This window comes from Triturus cristatus, chromosome 1_2 (assembly GCF_964204655.1).
Source record: "Triturus cristatus chromosome 1_2, aTriCri1.1, whole genome shotgun sequence".
Classification (NCBI taxonomy): Eukaryota; Metazoa; Chordata; class Amphibia; order Caudata; family Salamandridae; genus Triturus; species Triturus cristatus.
Window position 1 is genome coordinate 941,044,594 of NC_140580.1, and position 21,674 is coordinate 941,066,267.

The 21,674-nt window shown below is 43.4% G+C and overlaps 1 protein-coding gene across 4 annotated transcripts in view; it reads left to right on the plus strand.

Annotated features, from left to right (window-relative positions):
* Positions 1-21,674, plus strand: part of AGTRAP (angiotensin II receptor associated protein) — a 44,186-nt gene that overhangs the window by 5,440 nt on the left and 17,072 nt on the right. For all 4 annotated transcript variants that reach the window (XM_085609901.1, XM_085609902.1, XM_085609905.1 and 1 more), the window contains exon 2: positions 8,667-8,701. In XM_085609901.1, coding sequence (XP_085466027.1) covers positions 8,667-8,701 — 35 coding nt within the window. The remainder of the gene's footprint in view (positions 1-8,666; positions 8,702-21,674) is intronic.

Consider the following 21,674-nt stretch of genomic DNA (forward strand, 5'->3'; position numbering starts at 1 on the left):
TCCACCTCACTGTATTTCACTGCCCCACGCCAAGCTCTCCTTGCGTGCAAGGCCGTCCAAAACATGTATGTCCCGACCACCCACTTCGTCATATGCAAATATTTTTCCATTTTTTCCAACAACCCCAAACCAGGTAACTGCACCAAATAATTTCCCCCAAATGAATTAGCAGAACATCAGGGCACGGTCTCACACTCGCTGATTTAGAGAAAGACGGAAACAATTGCCCCCACCTCATACCACCCCACCCCACCATTCAGTCTTAATCTCCGTTAAACATATTTTAAGTTCTTCCCAAAAGGACGAGCTTCAGCTTGCTTCGTCACCCATTTAATTAATGAATGGCTGAAAATCCAAATTGAAAAAATCGCCGTGCTGGGTGCTACACAACCTGGTATCAAAGCGAAACATGTTACAAATTGAACTCAGTACAACCGTTTAATATCCCTAATATAATGCAAACAACATGCGGGTGATCATCTACCCAGCCTTATAACTTCTCCCGTTGAATATCCTAATCTATTCGCTTCTGATGCTTCCCTAATCCTAAATGAATGGGTACCAAACTCCTTTTGGCCCACTCCCATGCATGTCAACGCTTTTTGCATGACCACTAGCACCTGTGACGCTGACAACCTTTTCCCATCTTTGTGACAAAATGCAGGGTCCGACCAAGCTTCCACCGGGCACACACACTGTCCTGTATCCTGTGTCAGATTTGATCTGTTTTAGATTTTCTCAAATACAGACCCTAATGATCTTTTTTTAGATTGACATCTTCCACCCTCAACCCCTCTTCCGATACCCCACCCAACAACTTTGAAAGGCTCCAAAAAATAACCATAACATGCATAACGTAAACAATTTAGTTTCAAGAGACCAGCACTCATCCTTTAGATCTCCTTCCAAACAAATCAACCTCAGCATTGTCATAGGTTCCTGTTGAGTGCTCCCTGCTCCCTCTCTTTTACCCACCCATGTAGCAGCCGCTGACTTATTTCCCCTGCAGTGAGTTCATATCCCCAGAAGTTTTTTCCCATAAAAACGTATCCGAGTCAATTTCCATGCAATTGTTGAGGCTGAGACTCCCCTGTCAATGTTCCTCATGATGAAACACTACGTCCTCTTTTCTAGGTGCCATATCTTTTGCACCCTGCCCTCTTGTACCGGCCTACCAAGCTTGCCTGTAAGCTGTTCTGATCCTATGAGCAATTAAGTTCTCTGTCAATACCAAGACCCTCAATCTCCCAGTTCCCAGATTGCCCTGAGTACCTCGGTCTTCTGCAGATCTGCTCCGGGCATCAAATCATGGAATCTGTGCCACTCTGCCTCAGTGAAAGGAAGCTGTCTTTATTAGCCTAATGTGGGGATACATTTTCCGTTCTTGACTCACTTTCTTTGCCACAGACTAATACACAGTTATAGAGATAGGCAGAGGGAGAGACAGCGCTGGGCAAAGATAGATGGATCAGTGTTGGTAGAGGTGTGAGGGAGGGATAGAGGTAGAGAAATCTAACGGTAAGTGGATACAAAGATGTAGATGGACATAAATCTTTTTTGTTAGGTCTCGCCTGACCCAGCGCATGCGCTGGCTTGGCGAGACTTGTTGAGAGGGCTCCAAAAAGTGCTACCACGCCAGCCTAGAGCTACAGTGCATGTGCGCGGGCGCGCGCGCCGCGCTTGATGGCGATTACTTTCACTTTGGCGCTTTGATGTTTGATCGTGATCGCAATTACTTTCACGGCCGCACGACCGCTCTGCATAGCCAATAGGTCTCACTTTTGGGACCTTATAAGTATTTAGTTATGCAACTGTTGCATAGCTAAACACTTATAAGGTCCCAAAGGCGAGACCTATTGGCTATGCCAATGCTTGTTTTTCTATTGCATCCTATCATTTTCTCTTTCCTTGTCTATCTATCCCCCTCCTGACAGTCTTTTTTTATTTTTTTTATCTACTTGACTTTCTCCCTGCCTCTATTTCCCCGATTCTCCCTGCTTGTCCATTGTGCTTGCTCTGTCTCTAGCGGTTGCTGTCTCTTTCTTTCTCTTGGCCTGCCTCTCCGTCTTTATCTTGCCCTCCTCTCTGTCTGTCTATCCCTGGCTATCTTTTCTGTGTCTCTCCTGTCATCTGTCTTGCCCCATCTCTGTCTCTCTCTGTCTCTTTCTGTCTCTCTCTCGCTCTTTCTGTCTCTTCCCTGTGTCCCCCTCAACATCCTTCCTATCTGTCTTTTAACTGACTTTGCTTCTTGTTCTTTCTTTGTCTTTACAGTTCTTTCCTGCCCAGTCTGTATCTCCCTTTTCCTGTCACCGCATTTCTGTTTGCATCCTTGCCCTGGGCAGTTCTTGTGTTATATGAGAGCATAATAGTTTCTGCAGTGAATGGCCTGGGCCAGAGAACTGCAGAGCTTTGTGTGTTCAGTGCTTTATTTTTGTTACATGCTGATTGAAAAGCTTGAGGTGGAAAATGCTGTAAATAGCCTTGGGCTTTCCTAGGGATGTCTGACGTGTGGAGCAATCAACCGGATCTGCTGGGGGAGGAGAGTTTTTCAGATGCCTTCTTTTCATGCATCTGCTGGGACAGGAGACATTTCATGCCAGATTTATCAAGGGGTTTGTACCAGGGCAGAGTCACACAAAGAGATGCAAACTCTTGCAAGGATATTTACTGTGTTAGTGTGATTTACAAATACACATATCACCCGTGAGGGTATCCTGTTGCTGAGCAGGTGTGTGTGCATAGCTCTGCCTGTGGATGGTTGATTAATTGAAATGCCAGGTCTTCAGCTTCTTGTAGAATTCAAGAGAGAGGCGGAAGCTCTGATGGGGAGTAGGAGGCTGTTCCATGCTTTAGGAGCGATGTAAGATATCACCCGTCCTCCTGATATGGTATTGTGTATGTGTCAGGTGTGTGTGTGTGTGTGTGTGGGAGCCCTACAGAGCAGAGATGTTGGAGTTTTCTGTGGAAGGAGATGGGACTGTTCCAGGTAGGTGGTGTCTAACGTATGTAGTGCCATAAATGTGTGTGATTAGTTTGAAATGAGCACGTTTGTGTATCGGAAGCCAGTGTAGCTCCCTGAGGTGTGGTGTGGTGTGAATTCTATGTGGGAGGTTGAGGATGAGTCTTGCTGCCGAGTTCTGAATGGTTTGTAGTCTTTCAATGCAAAAGGTATGTTTTGCTGGAAAGGTGCCATTTTCTCAGTGCAAATAGCATTTTGCACTTCTTTGTGCCACTTTGTCTTCAAGGGGGAGTTACATGGGTATAACTTGAGCAGAGTGCATAAAAACCCATCGTTTTTGACTCCAATCTACTAAGACAGCCAGACCAGAATTTTCATTAAAAAAATCATGCTTCTTTGAAGCAGGCGCTAACAAGGAGAATTCTTTTAATTTCTACCAATATTCTACATATTGCATGGGTGCTGCAGCATATATGCAATGTGTGGAATGTTTTCAGTATTTGTCTAGACCCTAGGATTTTGTCTTGGATAGTTAGGTTACCAGTAAAAAAACCTATGCTACATCTCTCGCACAGGAAACATCGTTTACATCTCGGTGTTTACACCGCAATACCTTTACAACGCAAGTCATTACAATGACTTGCGCTGGATGGTGCTCTAACCTAAGGAATAGTATGATTGACTATTCCAACACCTTCCCTACTGTACGTAGAATGGAGTTGGAATAGTAAATCCTACTATTCCCAAGTCCAGCGCCCTCCGGCACAAGTCGTTGTAATGCCTGCATTGTAAAGGCATCGCGGGGTAAACACCACGATGTAACGTCGTATATTCCTCTTGCACACCACTGTACCATAGTCCAAAGGTTGTGCATGGTGGTATGCAGCATTTACAGTGCGCTAGCGCAGTGGTAGCAAGCAGCAGCAGGTCATTTCTAGGCCGAGCCTACCAGACAGCATTGCAAAAGAACCATTGCCAGCTTTCCAAGAACTCACAGTAGACTTAAAGCCTGCCCATTGCTTACGATGGTTGCCACTCTTGTTTGCTTGCTTCATATTCAATGGGTCGCTCTGTCCCTCTTGTATTTGTCTCTTCCCTGAAACATATCCTCTTTACTTGTGTCCTTCCACAGTGCACGTTTAGTGAACTACTTTTTTCTTTTTGCTCCATGAGTGCATGTGCTCTCCAGCTGTTGCCTTCCTGTGCTTCTCTCGCCACCCCACGCTCCATGTTAATCTCTCTCATCTGTGTGCTTCCCATACCCTGTGCTCCACGTTTCACTGTTTCTCTCTCTCTCTCTGCTGTGTGCTCCTTCCTCTGTGCTGCTTTTGCCTTTGAGCTTCTCTCCTTGCCCCAGTGCTCTTTTCTACTTTGTGTTTATTCCCATCCACTCTCTTTGTCTCTCCCCGCCTCACGCACTTATTCTCCTTTTTTTTTTTGTTGTTTTTTTTTTGTTGCATCGGCAATGCTGATGCTCCATCACATGAGCAAAAGGTAATATAGTTCTCAAAGGCAAGACCTATTAGCTTTGCTAATACAGTTTTCTCCCCCTTGCGCGACGCAATGCAGCAACTTTGCTTGCTGCGCAACATTGCGTAAAAAAAAAAAAATGTATATACATTTTAACCTTCATTTTGAAGTGGGACAGACTTTCCTTGGGACTCACCCAGAAAAATGTAACTCGTCTGTCTACATTCCGTGTTCCGAAAGCGAGGTTAGTCCCTGGTGAATGAAAGGGGGTGCAAGTTGGTGTGTCCTAGTCAGACAGAGCCTGCGTCTACCTGCTACGCCAGACTTTAGAGCACGTAGCCCGGTGTGCCTTAAATTAGAAATCATCAGGTGAAAATATTGCAACAGGGGGATTCCTTGGCGAGCAGCCAGAACGCCGCTGGATTTTACCGCAGCGACGCGGGATTCTGCCCTTAAGGAAATCTACAAACGTTTTAAAAATACAACGCGTTGTTAATGTTTGTTTTGCTAGAAAAAGTCAATTTTAACAGGGCAAATGTTTGGGTTGGACGATGTTTCAAAAATAGGCGTATATGTGCCAACATTTATTCACTGAACTTCTGGCTTCCCTTACTGTGAGCTTTCGATTTCAATTTCGTCGAACTGATTTCTCAAGAGTCAATAGTAGACACAATTATTGCTTAATTAGGGAATTTCCATTTAGTGACCAAGGCAAACTGTGTGTATATTAATACTTAATGCCCATAGTGCCCGAACCGTTTTGAGATTAGGTGTGGTGGCCAGTGACTTCACCTATCTGAATATATAGGATTGTGAGAAAAAAAAATACTACTAAAATAGAAAGTGTACAAAGTCCAACAGTGCATTTTGGAGCAGATGTTAAAAAAAAAATATATGGCTAAAATGTGAGGTGTAGGTTATTATCCTGTAAGTGGCTTGAATTACGCGAAAATACCACACTTTTTTTTCCACCACAAATTTTGTCAGGTAAAACAGAATTTGTAAGTGGACTATCTCATCCTTCTGAGTTTTGCTGCTCAGAACAAGGGAAACCTGTGTTATTACCATGTTTCTCCAAGATGTAGATCCTGGAAGAGGTTGATAATACCACACCTGGTAGTTTCTGCGCCACAGGCCTATTTACTGGCTGCGATATTACCGCTTCAAATACCAGGGGTCTCATAACAAGTCCCACTTTGTTTCAATGCTAGTTATTTTTTTTTTCTTTAAAGTTCAGATTGTAAAACAAGCTTATGTTCTTGTGTGCCATAGACACAGTTCAGCCTTCTCCTTTCGCACTATCCTGTACCACTCGCTGCAAGAGTGTCATCGGGGTCAAGGTACAAAACGCTTTCACGTTTGAGTCGGAGAAAGAAAAAGTAAACACTGTGTTTAAAAGAATCCTCAGTAAGAGGTCAGGAGGAGCCATGTTTTTGGGAAATCATTCAGTGCTTCAGGACAAACTTGCAATGGTCATTTTCAAAGTGAACTTCAAGCTAATCTGGAGATGCCGCAGGACCTTCCACTCCCCTAGTTCCATTGCCCCTGCTTGATCTTGCACATCAGTAGAGTGCAAAAGACCCCACATCGTCTGTTGGTATTTAATAATAGGTGCTGTTGCTCCCTCTGTTCGCCGATGGTCATTTTATCAACCTGGGAAGGGTGAAAGGTCGAGTTCCGTGCTGAGTTTGAAACCTGCACAGCTATGCAGTGGGTGCTCAATTCCTGTAGCTGGTCTCTTGCAGACATAATGAGCTCTGTTTTTGGAACATGATATAAATGTCCAGCACCCCAGCATCTTTGGGCACCCCAGCATCTTTGGGCTAAGGATATATTGCAATTGGAAAAAAACAAAAGTTAAGGTGCCTGTCATTAAAGCTGTACCTAAACTACGCAAGGTCCACTAAACAGTAGCGCAGGTTTTCATTTTGTTTGTTTAAAAACATAATATATGATTATAAAATCAAATGTAGATTTCCATCCTTTTTAAAATTCACCTTTTTAGTATTATTGGACAATTTGAAGTATTCTTCTCATAAATATAAAGTTTACCAATATCCCAGAGCTATTGGGCGGAAATTAAGGAACAATTATTATTGGGGTTTGTATTTTTACCCTCCAGCAATTGTACGTAGTTTCTCAAATAATCTGGGTAAACACCAAATCAAATTATTAAAAAATCATTTCGTCTGAAGTCTCCAAGTACAATTGAAAAACAAAACTTAAGTTAAAACAATGAGCTTAAACATTCTAAGTCAACATATTTTATAGTGAAAAGGATAATGACATTGAATATAGCACTTATGATGCAGCAAGCTGGGGGTAGAGAGCTAATGGAGTGGGAATCTAACTCTGTAAAACGGATGATGCCAAATTACGGCCATACTCGGAATAGGATAGCTGCCTGGAGCGAATCGCCTGAAGAACACAGGACTGGGGATGTGCCCTTAATGAGCAGGATGTGTAAACAAGAAAACATACAAGCAAGATGTAAAGTATTACCTTGAGTACAGATGTTGCCATACTTGCAAACTCTTCAAACAATTCAAGCATTTGTGCGTTGCATATTGCTATCAAGTGGCCTTTTTCATTGGCCATTGCAAGAAGTTGGATTATTAGTTGGGCCTGCACAAATAGATCCACGATTGTCTGCCCAAGCACCCCCCCATTGTAGCGCTTGACTCTCTCGGGGTATTGAAGCAGAGCAGTCCAAGGTCCACATATGTGAGGCGGTGTGGACTAGCACCATCCGTCTGCTGGCAAGCAATAACAACACTCTATAAATGATTGTCCACTTAATGCTTTTCATTTGAAAAGGGAAAAGTACATTTATTACACACACTACTAAATACTATGCATTATTTTAAAAATATATGCATCAGGCAGATGGACTTCTTTTGCTGACCTTCTGAAATCACATTTGACCCCCAAAATTACAAAGCCCCCCCCCCCCAACCTACACCATATCGAACATCACAGTATCGGGGAGGGGGGTATCAATTTAAAGCAGGCCAATTGGAGTTGGCAAAGGACCACCGCATTAAAATATAGGGCAAGCCTATTGTCTTTGTTACAGGTTACTATGTTAATATATAAGGCAAGCCTTCTGGCTTTTTCAAGGGGCCACCACGTTAAACAAAAAGAATACCGGATATTTTAATAAACACCGTTTCAGATGAATGCATTGAGAGGTCACATTCCACTTCTATATATGACAATACTTCTGAGAGGCCTCAGGCCTTGTGTTGGTAGGTCGTATGCTGACGTTATCGTTCACTTGTAGGCGATCCTTCTGCCTTCTGCATGCTTTCCATGGATGCTACTAAAAGGCAGCAAGAGGAAGCAGCTACTACCTGTGGCTTGCTTGTCATACCATTGACTTCCCCGGGTCTCTGGGTTCATGGAGGCAGAAGGTCCAGGCTCTCTTGCCTGTTAACTTTTGCAGCCTTTCGTCCTCGCCTTTCCTCTGGCACTGCACCAGAAATGGGAGGCTACTGAGGGGATAAAGGTGAGCAAGAGGTCAAATCAGTGTCCCTATTTGGGGGGGGGGGTTCAGAAAGGTATGTGATGTCACTTCCGTTATCCCTAGTTAGTTAGTGATGGTTGTGTTACAAAATATCAAAGTTTTTAATACTGACCGGCACGTACATCGATTCCAGAATACCGACTATGAATATAGCGCCAAAGTATAGATTTACTATACAAAACTTCATATCTACCTACATTGACGATATGTTGGTAGTTGATGTTGCTCATTTAATATAAGAGCAGGTCGATATTAAAATGATTATATTGTGGTAGAGCATCTGTGGGGAGCCAAAAAACCTCAGTTTTGGTGAGTGGCAAAGGTATTTAATGGATATTGTTTTCAAAGTGTTTTTCTTAATTATACATCCTAGATCATTTTGTAAGATGATTACTGAACTTTTATCTCCAACTATATTTGATGCTTTTGATTTTGTCTCTTGGCCAAATGTGATGCTTTTTGATTTTAAAAAAAAACATTTTTTTATTAAGAGTGGAGTTTTTTTCCCCATCCATGTCACCCAATATTCCCCTCTTACATTTATTTAAGCAATACTATCCAAAGGGGAGGGCATTCTGAAGTAGTTCTTGTCAGGGGCGGTGCCAGAGGGCACGAGGTTAAGCTACCCTTTCTCTTTTCCTGTTACAGAATCATTAACTCTACTTCCCTTTTCAGCTGCCCTGACCCAGTCTTGTTTTGTGTCTCCTGTAGGCGATTGTCCTCGCTCACTGGCTCCTGACTGTCTGGTGAGTAACACAGACCAATCCCAGTTCAAGTAAGAAGTGTATGGTATTGCAGTAATGATGCAGTAAGATGCAGCGTGCCTTTGAGGTTCCTTGCTTGCAAGCGTGCCACTTGTGAAGACCTGGAACTAAGAACTCCAGATCAGTTGACTCTTCTATAGACTTGGCTTTCATCTTGCAGAAGTAATTATTCTCTATATAATGAAGGAATGGGCAATCCATCTACCCAAGAATAATCCACACTAGGCCTTGTCCTCCTCCACAGCAGATACACGTAGTCTATGATATATAAACATAGCGTATAATATAAGCTCATTGGAAACTAGGGTATTCGTTCTATTTCTTTTTTTTTTTTTGCTTTTAAAATTGTAATTAAAGTTTGATCTTGGATCTAACTTATAAGTGCCATTTCGTTTAGACTTTGGCTTGTGTCTGGGTATTTTGTCTGAGGCGTGTATATTCTGACAAGCTGCCTCTGATGCACATGCATACTACTAATGTTTAGATTTTGGCCGACACATGTTAACACTAACAGTATGTTGTTGCTGATACAAGTTGTTACTCTGTTTGGCAGCCAAGGTGCAAGCAAAGATTACTGGGTGACTATCGTGGTGGTTGAGGTCTTTTATGGCCTGACTTACCATGGCATGACCTACCTTGGCACTGCAAAATTAACACCAAGTGTACCCTCTAGGCACTTAACCCTCAGGGTAGCAGGATGAGTAGTCTAGGGCTTTCCACACAGCTTGTGTAAGATGTTGAAACTTGGAGCTAAACAGGTACTGAGTAACATTCAACAATGATTGTCCGGTGGTTCTCTTTTACAAGGGAGAAATACTTTATTATCCCCAAACAAAATACTGCCCATGGGCACAGAGTTCTGTAACAGGCACTACAGGGAGAATAGGCAAACACATCCGGCATGGGATAATGTCACCGGTGCAGGCTCCCTGTGATTAGTGTAAGCAAAGGGATGTGCCAGTGGCCCATAGGCCAGTCCTTCAATGCGCCAGTCACTGGTAACCTCAATTATAGCTTTTCGAAAAGCCAAGAGTCCAGTGCCAGGTAGGCACATGTTCAGTGGAGCATAATTTACCTGAGTGTAGCAGCAGCAAGGTCTCCAGCATGAGGCCCTCATCCCGAGTGCTTGTGCCAGGACCCCGCTTCCTCCAAGGTTGTTTGGAAGCTTCGTGCAGACAGTGATGTCAGCGCATGTGGCTGCGGGCTCCACCAGGCCCCTCTCCCAAGCATCTGAAGAGCCCACACTCCTGTGCCTGGGAGTCCTTAAAGATCCTGCTCTTACTGGCAGAGCTGCACAGGAGGTCTGTTGTGGATATACTTCTGAAGCTGCGGATGCAGTAATGCTCTCACTCTCCTTCTCGGTTGGTGCAGGGTCCTAGTTATGGTTCAAACAGCAGTCGCAAGGGAGACTAACGCCAGGTCTCACGTCAGCTTCTGCGCTGCTCACTATCTTCCTCCTTGGGTGCTGCGCACGGATGGTGATTTAACATTAATCAGGGAGAGCCCTGTTCAGCTGCAACATCACGACCATGCAATTCTGTGCTATCCTTTCCACTCGGACACAGTGGCTGGGTTCCTCTGGGCAGCCTCCACCTGCGGGTGGGGGTGGGCTTCCTATCTCTTCTCACAGAAGGCCCAGCAGGCTTCACTACGGTGCCAGTCCCACTGCTCCACCAGCAGCTTCATGCTGTCATTCCAGAGGATGCCCCTGTCAACCTTTGGGAGACTGGCCTTCAGAGGCACCGGCCCAGGATCTCGAGAATTCTGGTGGAACCAGGTGGAAAGTCCTGTTTTCAAAGTCATGTTTCAGAATAGGAAAGTTGATTCCGCTGTCAGGGTCCTGACACCAGTCCAAAGCGCTTCACTCTCAAATGTATCTCTCTTCTGCAGAGCAGATACTGTCTTTATTTCAGACAATGGTTTTCATAGTAGATAGTAATGAGGGGTTGCTCAAACTGGAGGATCCAAATCAGGAGCACAATGAGCGTAAAGACTTTGCACCTGTTCGCCATCAACCTTTGGGTGGTGCACCTATGAAAGACAGAGGGGCCGGCCCTGCCTGAGTGATTCCCTCTGCACGAAAAAGAGGCTGCTGACTCCACCTCCCCGCATCTTCCATCAAGTGAAACATTGGTGTGCAGAAATAGGACAAGAAGCAGACCTTTTTTAGGTCTCGCCTGCGTTCCAGCGCATGCGTTGCTCACTTGGCGAGATCTATAGTCGTTGGTTTTCTGTCGGGTTTCTTTGGAAGTGGGGTTGGTGACATCCCTGTCTCCCTTAGGCCCCGCCCACTCACCTAGCGCTGCAGCGTATGTGCACTGCGTCTCTTCATTTTTGTCCTTGCCTCACGCTCAAGCCCCCCTTCTCTGAGAGGCTTGCGTCTCCTTTTTACTTGCGATTGTTTTCACCCAAGCAGTCAGTGACATGGAGGCTGGACTGGTGTCTGCCGATGGCAAGAACAGTATGGGCGTGCATTGCCAGCGATGTGGCTCTACTGTGCTGCTGCCTCGGGCCGCGATGTACACAAGGCGCGAGGTGAGGGAATCACACCAATAACAGTGCATTCTATATATATTCATGCACAATATTAGTAAGGGTGCGCAGCATGAGTTGAGGCAGAACTGGGACATACAGGAAAGGGTGCAGTACGGTAGAGATTGTAGGTGGGGCTGCATACTCAAGGGTTGAAAGATACCTGAATGGCGGGGCGCTTGTCCCACTGCCGGAGGTTAGTGCCAATTGGCAGTCCTGGAGGGTAGAAGATCGATAGTGTTGTGTGTGAGATGCTATTGTTATTGTCTTGTCCTACTCGGTTAGGAGTGACTGCAAGTTGTGCCAAGAGGAGCACCAGTCCCTGAATGTGTTGTCGAGTGCACTGATTATGAACGATTAATAGAAGTATTAAAGTAAAAGACATAGAGTCAGAGAGTTTTCACATTAGGATTGGAAAAACACACACGCTTTGATCTACTAGATCACTCAGTCTTTGTATTTGGATCACGAGGCATCCAGCACATACCACATCATTATGAGATTAGCAATCACAAAACTGGTCAATACAAATCGAATGAGTGCAAAAAGAGTAAAATCTGCTTTAAAAAAATCAGATTGGAAAGGTAGAGCGTCAGAAAATGATAGTCTTAATGTGAGCTGGATAGAGTTCCAACACTGCTCTGGTTGAGGGGGCCAGATTAGTAAAACCATTTTAATTAAGTGGGGTCTTGCATTGGATTTTCTCTCTCTCCCTCCGCACAGATCACACCATCGAGCGGAATGATCATGACCGATATGCAGCTGAATTTCACAATTAAATACATCATATCAAAACTCCCACCTCGCTTATACAATTAATCAACATATCCCCTTCCATCTTTAAACCTCCTCCCAACCATAACAAACCCCCTTCCCAACAAAAAGCATTTGCAATGCAATAGGTCTCGCATTTCAGAAACTTTGACCTATGGGTATCGTAAATGACCATGCCTTACTATTGCAGGTGTTTTTTAAACTCAAATAAATGATATTGTCATTTACAATGCCAATAAGTCAAAATCTGGCAATTGTGAGACCTATTGCATTGCAAATGCTTGTTTAAAAGGTCAGTAATGCATAATGAAAACAGCCTTACCTCTGTCCACACACACACTGTCTAATGCGAAATTCAAAGATAGGGAATGGCAGTAATACACTTCCAGTCTGACGTTGATCTGGTGTCAAGTTGTACCAAGGACGATCAAAAAGGCATCCCATTGGCCTCACAGTAGCACACTTGCGTGCAACATGACGTGCAGGCCTTCACCACATTAAAACCCTGTGCACACATCCCTCACTTGATGTCAGCGCTGAGTTGGGGACACATCAGGTAGCCAGTATATAGATATATATATATATATATATATATATATATATATATATATCCAAGTCACAAAAAAGCACCCCATTTTAAAGAGCCAACTTGCAGGTAGAAAATCTTCGTATTTATTATGCAGAAAACAGCACAATGCCATGAAACAAAGTCCAAAATGAATTCTGTGCCTGACGCGTTTCATGCTCCACGAGCATTTCTTCAGAGGCTTCATTACACACTGCATGGAGCACCGACTTCTTTTAAATCAATAACACCTGCCCAAGTGGGCGTTGGCTCACCCAGAGCCTGCTGGTATTAGTAGTGCCAAATAACGCTGAGTGCGCAGCTCCTGTGCAATGTCAATATGAAAAAATAAAATACCACAGTGGGTCTGGAAACTGTCACAAAGCCTTTGCGCTGCATGATTCAAACCTGCATTACGATCTTCCTGCCCATTTTGCTGCTTATCCAGTGACAACAGCTCGGTCCACTTTTCTGTGGCAGGGCTCTTCAACGACCGGGATTCAGCCGTTTTAATTTCCAAGTCACAAAAAAGCACCCCATTTTAAAGAGCCAACTTGCAGGTAGAAAATCTTCGTATTTATTATGCAGAAAACAGCACAATGCCATGAAACAAAGTCCAAAATGAATTCTGTGCCTGACGCGTTTCATGCTCCACGAGCATTTCTTCAGAGGCTTCATTACACACTGCATGGAGCACCGACTTCTTTTAAATCAATAACACCTGCCCAAGTGGGCGTTGGCTCACCCAGAGCCTGCTGGTATTAGTAGTGCCAAATAACGCTGAGTGCGCAGCTCCTGTGCAATGTCAATATGAAAAAATAAAATACCACAGTGGGTCTGGAAACTGTCACAAAGCCTTTGCGCTGCACGATTCAAACCTGCATTACGATCTTCCTGCCCATTTTGCTGCTTATCCAGTGACAACAGCTCGGTCCACTTTTCAGCACAATGCCATGAAACAAAGTCCAAAATGAATTCTGTGCCTGACGCGTTTCATGCTCCACGAGCATTTCTTCAGAGGCTTCATTACACACTGCATGGAGCACCGACTTCTTTTAAATCAATTTGTTTCATGGCATTGTGCTGTTTTCTGCATAATAAATACGAAGATTTTCTACCTGCAAGTTGGCTCTTTAAAATGGGGTGCTTTTTTGTGACTTGGAAATTAAAACGGCTGAATCCCGGTCGTTGAAGAGCCCTGCCACAGAAAAGTGGACCGAGCTGTTGTCACTGGATAAGCAGCAAAATGGGCAGGAAGATCGTAATGCAGGTTTGAATCGTGCAGCGCAAAGGCTTTGTGACAGTTTCCAGACCCACTGTGGTATTTTATTTTTTCATATTGACATTGCACAGGAGCTGCGCACTCAGCGTTATTTGGCACTACTAATACCAGCAGGCTCTGGGTGAGCCAACGCCCACTTGGGCAGGTGTTATTGATTTAAAAGAAGTCGGTGCTCCATGCAGTGTGTAATGAAGCCTCTGAAGAAATGCTCGTGGAGCATGAAACGCGTCAGGCACAGAATTCATTTTGGACTTTGTTTCATGGCATTGTGCTGTTTTCTGCATAATAAATACGAAGATTTTCTACCTGCAAGTTGGCTCTTTAAAATGGGGTGCTTTTTTGTGACTTGGATATATATATATATATATATATATATATATATATATATTGTTTATTAGTCAATTAAAACCATAAACATAGCACAATACACAATACCAAACAAGCATAAAAAGACATCATGGATCTGCTTCATCATAAAGCCTCATATTTATGGGCTTTTATATTTTCCTTCTGCCCTTCCTGTCTGTTAAAATAAAAAGTGCCCAAGACAGGAATTAAAAAGTCTTGCAATGACTTGATCAAGCCCCAACAGATTTGTAGTACTGCCAATTAACCCTCTCCTACAAACACCACTATAGGAATTGAAGTGCTTAAGTGCAAATTCAAGCAGCAATAGTAGGTGCTATGCTAAGTGGACAGTGGTTTTCAATCCAATATAGTACCCAAGTACGAGACTGTGCTTTAAAAAAAGCCAATGTGCAACACGGAAGTGCCAAGTTAATACAATGATCACCCTAACAAAGTGAGGTAGAGGACAGCCACTATAGGGGACCCTAGCAGCAACAAATTTGAAGCACTGCCGTTTATCTTTCACATAAAAACATCATGGTAGCCGAAATGTACCTGAGGCTGGTAGGCATCTCGCTCTCCAAGGACAGGACAAAGGCTCCGCCACTCCGTGATTGCGTCCTGGGACATGGATAGTTGTCCCTTGACCGAGGCAGGCACAGTGGGTGTGCTCCTCCAGACCACACGGCCATGCTCTGCCTTTCACAGACCATTGCATCCGCATGCGTGCAACACTCTCGTGTCCACTGGGTGCAACAGCTTCAGAATAAAAGCGAAATTAAGGTTGAGCTACTCGGCATTGGGGTGCACAACTGTAAAAATATGTAGGGGACATTCCTGACTCTAACCTTGTACACTTGAAGTTTGTATATGGTTGTTGAGGCATTTATACACAGAGGCTGTATATTGCTGTCTTCGTGTGCACAGTGACCAGTTGTGTAGTCTAGCGGATACATGCACTTGCTGGCAAGCTTCATTATACATATGAAGTCTATCTTGACTGCTGTCATGCAAACCTTTCAAACGCACATGGGCTCTCAAAGTTCCTGAGACATAGGGCCTGAATATGATCTCGGTAGACGGGTTACTCCGTCACAATGGGGATGGATATCCTGTCTGGTGAAATAAATACCATTATATCAAATGGTATATATAGTTCAGCAGACGGGATATCCGTCACCGATGTGATGGAGTAACCCATCCGCAAGATCGTAATCAGCCCCACAATAACAGTTGTGTACATGGCATGTATTGCTAGACCCCTTCACTTCAGGAAAGTAGTCACAGGACACAGTAAGTACAGGTCACCAGCAAAGACACAGGCCCTAAGAAGATAAAATATTATATATGCAAGTCAACATGAATGTAAAACATTATATTCCAGAAAGTGACAACACAATACACCGATGCATACGAGTGGGCGTGACTGGAGGAGCAGACATGTTGCCATGCGTGCAGTGTTCAGCCTTTGGACTTTTTCATGTGTTCATTCAATGAGATGAACTAACGTGAACCAGGACTACAACTTGCAGTATGTTTGACTAAATCCTAGAAGTGGTGCACTGCGTTCTTGCACAACTCCCTGGTCACAAAGAAAGTGGCAATGGCCATCACATGGTAAGGGCAGTCGGCAAGGCAAATTGAAAGATACGATGGTGATGGCACAATTGTGGCCCAAGCGGTTAAATCCCAGGTATTAGTGAAATGCAAATGTTACATAAGATCTTTTGTCGAGGACTATTTCAGTCCTAGTTTTTGTAAGCTCCTATTAGGAGGTTTAAACGCAGCGGCGCGTCCAGTACCCGGGTTCTATAGCACTAAGTACGTGATTTAGATCTTGGGTATCTCCATCCTTGAGACCAACTAAAAAGTCAGCTGCAATTCCTTAAAGCTAAACATGCATACTATACCTGGGTAGGAAAATGCAATTTGTGTATACATTAAATTTACATTAGCATTTTTTTTTTTTTAACTCTGTCCCAGTATAACATCACTTGTGAGCAGTCACTGGGATCATTTACATTCATCAAAATTAGAATGCAATTTCCCAGCATTCCACGTTAGATTCTCCAACCGGTCATTTTCACACCATCTACATTTGCAGCCTGCCTTTCCTCGACCTATCCATGAGCCAGCTAGCCTCGCTTATATGCCATAAATTTACGCCAGTCATGGGTTTCCTCAAAGAGGAGGAGTATGGGGTCATAACCTTCAAATCAATACATTTAATATAGTTGGTACCTGTGGTTTTACTCCTTAGGGTATTTAGAGCCTCTGCCTTTTCACTTGGAATTACTTTTTAATTGATAGGCAGTTTAAATTTTACTCAAGGCTTGTTATTTAACAGAATTACAATGTCTATTTTATCTACCCAGTTGCTTAATTTTGTGTCCTGTATTGACCGACCACGTGTCGGGAATATTATTGTCAACTCTTGCTCGCGATCCCAGGAGTGGATCTTCTGTGGCATGCAGAATGTCCTTTGTCCCACTGAAACACGGAATAAGTGCGTCAACATTTGTAGATAAGATGACAAGCTCTAGTTTAATTTGCTCAAAAAGAGTTAATTTCCTCAATGAATGAGCATGTGTTCATATCTCCACCTTATCTTTGACTAGAGTAATTGCACTATCTAAGAACTAGGCAGGAGCAGCATAAACCAAGGGTGGAACGAAAGTCGGTTTATAAGCTAGGCAGCATTGCAAACCGAACAGCCATTGTACTGCACTTAATTATTATTATTTTTTTTAAATGAATTGGCTGCTGTTTCAATAGAATGTTTCTTCACAGGAACGTGGAAGATCCCCGACAGGTTGCACTTACTTGTGGAGCCCAAGTAGTAGTAGTAGTTAATACTTTATTCGAATTCAATATTCATGAAATCATAAAAGCAACAGGTTCATACATGGACAAAAGTAAACCACAGTAAAAAAATTTTTTTGTTAAATAGGACATACAAAGATTACCTAAAAATTGATTAAACTTTTCCTTTTCCTTAAAATACTTTTTAAAAAGCCCAGCATTATTGACACACAATATTCATCCTGTAAAGAAACTAAAAACAATAAAGCGGGGCGACAATGTCTCCATGAACCATGTTTTTTTTAAAATGGCTTGATCCATCTTGATCTTTCCATCGAGTAAAATTTACAGAAACAAATTACGTGCAAGGTTGATTGGGTAGACAGATTATCACACGGGCAATTACAAAGTTTTCTCGCCCAATCATTAACTGCGGGAAAGGAAACTAATCGGAAGAAAACGTCGAACCTTAGCCTAGTTAGTAAAAAACGGTCAAAGCCCACCTGACACCAGGTTAAATAAGGCTGAATGTTATAGGAGACCAGTATACGTTGATGTTGCAAAACAAGATTCTTGTTAAATTCAACGCCTAGTCTAAGTGATTCAACGTGAGACCAACATAGCTCCTTCAGATCCTTTCTTGTTATCCCGCACAGAGACTCTGGTTGATGATAAAACTCGGGTCTACCAAGATCCTTTGTGAATTGACAAATATACTTCAACCAGGGTATCCTGAGAGCCCTATCCAATCCCATGCAATCCTTAAGGATATCTCTATTTAACGTTCGATCCGGCGAGGTCCATACCCTATACCATAGCAGAACTGGTTGTATGCTAATCAGGTCACTCACATAACGCATACCTAACTCTGCATGGCAGTTAAAAACAGGGGAGCTAACAGGGGTTGCCAGAATGAATCTCAAAAATGCATTTTCTACCTTTTGTATAGAGGAAAAATTATTATTGATCCCCCCCAAATACCTGCCCCATATATGGCTGTACTGATGCACTTGGCTTGATAAATTTTTAACAGAATCGCAGGTGGTCTCTTCCCCAACTTTTTCGAGAAAGTCATAAGTGCAGCAGTGGCTTTCTTGAATGACAATGTCCTATTTCTGATGGCTGGCCCCCAGGACCCCTTTTCCTCGAGGACTATGCCCAGGTAAGAGAATATTTTGGTTGGGGCAAGTTCCTCCTTCCCAGCAAACAAGCGGCACACTCTTTTCTTACGACTACCACAGGACATTACAAATGATTTGGAAGCATTGAGTTTTAACCCCCTGTTGTCCATAAAGTTTAAGTAAGTGTCCAGAGCAGTTTGGAGACCTCTTTGAGTCCGGGACATAATCACTGCATCATCAGCGTATAGGAGGGACGCGATTTGGTGCTGATTGGCCTGAGGGGAGTCGCGTACTGCGGCAACTAAAACATTTTCTAGATCGTTAATATACAGGTTAAACAGGAGTGGGGCGAGTACACACCCTTGTCTCACGCCCCTTTTTACATGAAAAGGCTTAGTGCATTCACCATTTATACCATATCTAACCTTCGCCCTGGCACCGGCATACAACTGTCTTAGGAAGGAAATAAGTGCTTCGTCTACCTTCATGTCGCTCAAGATCTGCCACAGTCGATTGTGAATGACACAATCGAAAGCAGCACTTAGGTCAACGAACACTACAAAGAGTTTACCTTCTTTGGCCTGGGTATATTTACCAAATAGTGATGTAAAATTAAGAACCTGTTCCACGGTACCGCAGCCCTTGCGAAAGCCGTATTGAACCGGCGATAAAATGTTGGACTCAGCGGCCCATAGTTGTAGACGATTCAAAATAACTCGCCCGGTGACTTTCAAAAAAGAATCCAGAAGGGATATGGGACGATAACAAGAGGGTTTGTCCCGGTCCCCTTTTTTAAATATTGGTATGATTATAGAGTCTGCCCAGGTATCAATAAAGCCCCGCGCACAGCTAGCCTCCAGTACACGCGTAAGTAGAGGCGACCACAGCCCAGGCTGGATTTTGAATAGATCTATTGGAACGCCATCTGCACCTGGCGCTTTGTTACCTTTACTCTGGGTGATTGCGTCAAAGATTTCATTAACGGTAGCATCTAGCTTAATCGGAGCGAAATCGCCCGCCTTTTGACCCTGCGTAATAATCTTCATATCTACCAATTTGTCTTTCCCTCCTGGATTATAAACCTCGGCGAAAAAGTCTACCCAGGAATCTTCTGTGATGGCCACTTCCATTCTATCAGTTTCCCCTGTAGTAAAGAAAGGTGCCTTGACCGCCAGCCAAAAGGCAGAGCAATCCTTTTCCAGAGACGCATTGTATAGACATTCCCAAGCGTCGTTCTTAATTGCGCATTTACGAGCCTTCCTAGCCTGGTTGTACACACGTCTAAGATAAATAATTTCAGGTTGATTCCTCGGAGTTTTCCCTAGAGCTTTCTTTAAAACAGTATGGGCCTTAGTGCAGGCTGAATCGAACCACCCTTTTCTAGTTACTTTCCCCTCTTTAAAAGGACGTTGTAGGTCAACTTTAATTGTCTTTGTAATTATAGCAAAAGAGTCCAGAATGTCTGAATGAGATACTTCGTCCTGAAGGCAAACATTGATGGAAGTTAATGCTTGTTTAATTATGTTCCTGTTCATCACCTCTTGATTACACTTTGACCATCTAAGGGCATACCCATTCGTTCTATTTAGGGTGCAGTTAGTTGTCCAGGCCAATTTCTCCGCCAGAGTACGGACTGATTTACAGGGGAGCTGTATTCTAAAGCTCAGTGGGAGATGATCACTCACCCCAAGTGGATGTGTGGCAAAATCGGTTAACCAGCTGGAGTGGGAGTTGGTAACGGTAACGAAGTCGATCAACGTACTAAACCCTCTCCCCACATACGTCGAGCTAAACTCCACCGGGGGCCTACAGAGCAAATTAACAAAACCAAGATCGAATGATGCCATCATTTCATTGAATGAATCGCCCCCGCTATTATGATCAAAATGTGGTTGATATTCTGATTTATATTTTTCCTGATCACCACAGCCACTCAAAAAATATTTACAGAGGTGGTGATTAAAATCACCTCCCCAAATGATAATGGAATCCCTTGGGGATGAATCTAGTAAAGCCCCTAAATCCTTAATGAGAGTATTTATCATACCGTTAACTAGACCTTTCTCAATACTATTATACATGTTAACGATAAGCATCTCCACCTTGGGAGTCACCCGGATTAGAATTATCTGATAGTAGTTACATTGGCCCACCATTTTTACTGTCAAGAGTCTCCATCAGGTTGGATAAATAGATAATCAGGCCACCTTTATTTCTCCCTGAAATGGAGGGACTAGCAGGTTGATGAAAAGTTCTGTAGCCGGTGATATGGATGGCGTCCAGGGACCAAGTCTCTTGCAGACATAATATGTCTATGTCCTTAATATAGTCAATCCATATGGGATTATCAATCTTGGAACGGAGACCAGCTACGTTCCAGAAGGAAATCCTGGTTCCCTTATTTTAAACAACCCCTGGTTGATCAGACAGTAAGGTTACCTTCTGTTCGTCACCTACACAGGCTATCACAATTGGTTCATTCAAATCAGTTGTGGCAGGATTAACAGCAGCCTCCGTAGTTGGGCGTCCGTCAACTCCTTCAAGTCCGCTCAAAACTGAGAAGCGATTGACCCCTTCAAAACTATGGTAGTGGCCATCGTACCCACTCCACATCTGATTAGGAAGCGTTTTTCTGGGGTATTCCCAACCTGAATTAAGTGGGATGCGGTAGCTCTTCCTACCCCCAAGCTCAGAGATCTTGCTAGAGTTTGGTCTATTCAGCTCCCTATAAAAATAATCAAGTGGGAGGATCTGGATACCCTTCAACTGTGGCTTAGCATTAGATAAGGATTCATCAATAATTCGTCTAACCAAGAAAGGATTATTAAAATTGAGTATAATACAGTCTCCAGCTTTGGTCTTCCTGGTTCTACCAATCCAGGACACTCTACGTACCATTATTAAATCATTCCAAATGTTGTTACCCGCCATGGTGTTCTTTGTAAACCAGTGGAGCGCCTTATTTTTTAACTGCCCAAAGTCCTCTCTAACGCCCTTATTCAATGCAGGCACATTTGCGAGCACTACTACTAAGGGTGAGCACACTGGTGGAAGATTAATAACTGGTAAAGGGACCCGTTCAGCCTGTTCAGCCCACTCTGTCTCCCCCATACATTTATCGCTGGTTTGTGAAGATGTAATAGTAAGTGAAGTGGATTCGGCAATATTAGCATTTTTAGTTGGAGGGAGCATCAGAGGTAAAGTAGTGGTACTATTTTCACCAGAAAGGGTTGTAGCTACCTGAATGGTTGGTCCTTGAGGGGCTAAGTTATTGCTAGATGTTGTCTCAGTACAAGTGATCGTCTTGGGAAGTGTTATGTTATCGAGCCTACGTGTATTAATATTGACAAGCTCACCCAAGGCGTCTAACTTCCCGTTGATGTTTTTCAGTCTCTCAATTATTGGAAGGGTAAAGGATCGCAAAAGATGGGTTATGTTTGAAAGTGATACTACTGTGTCCTCGTCCCTACCGCTAAATATAGCTCTATTATTTAAATCAGGAGACTGCAAAACAGGATCTATCGATGCTTG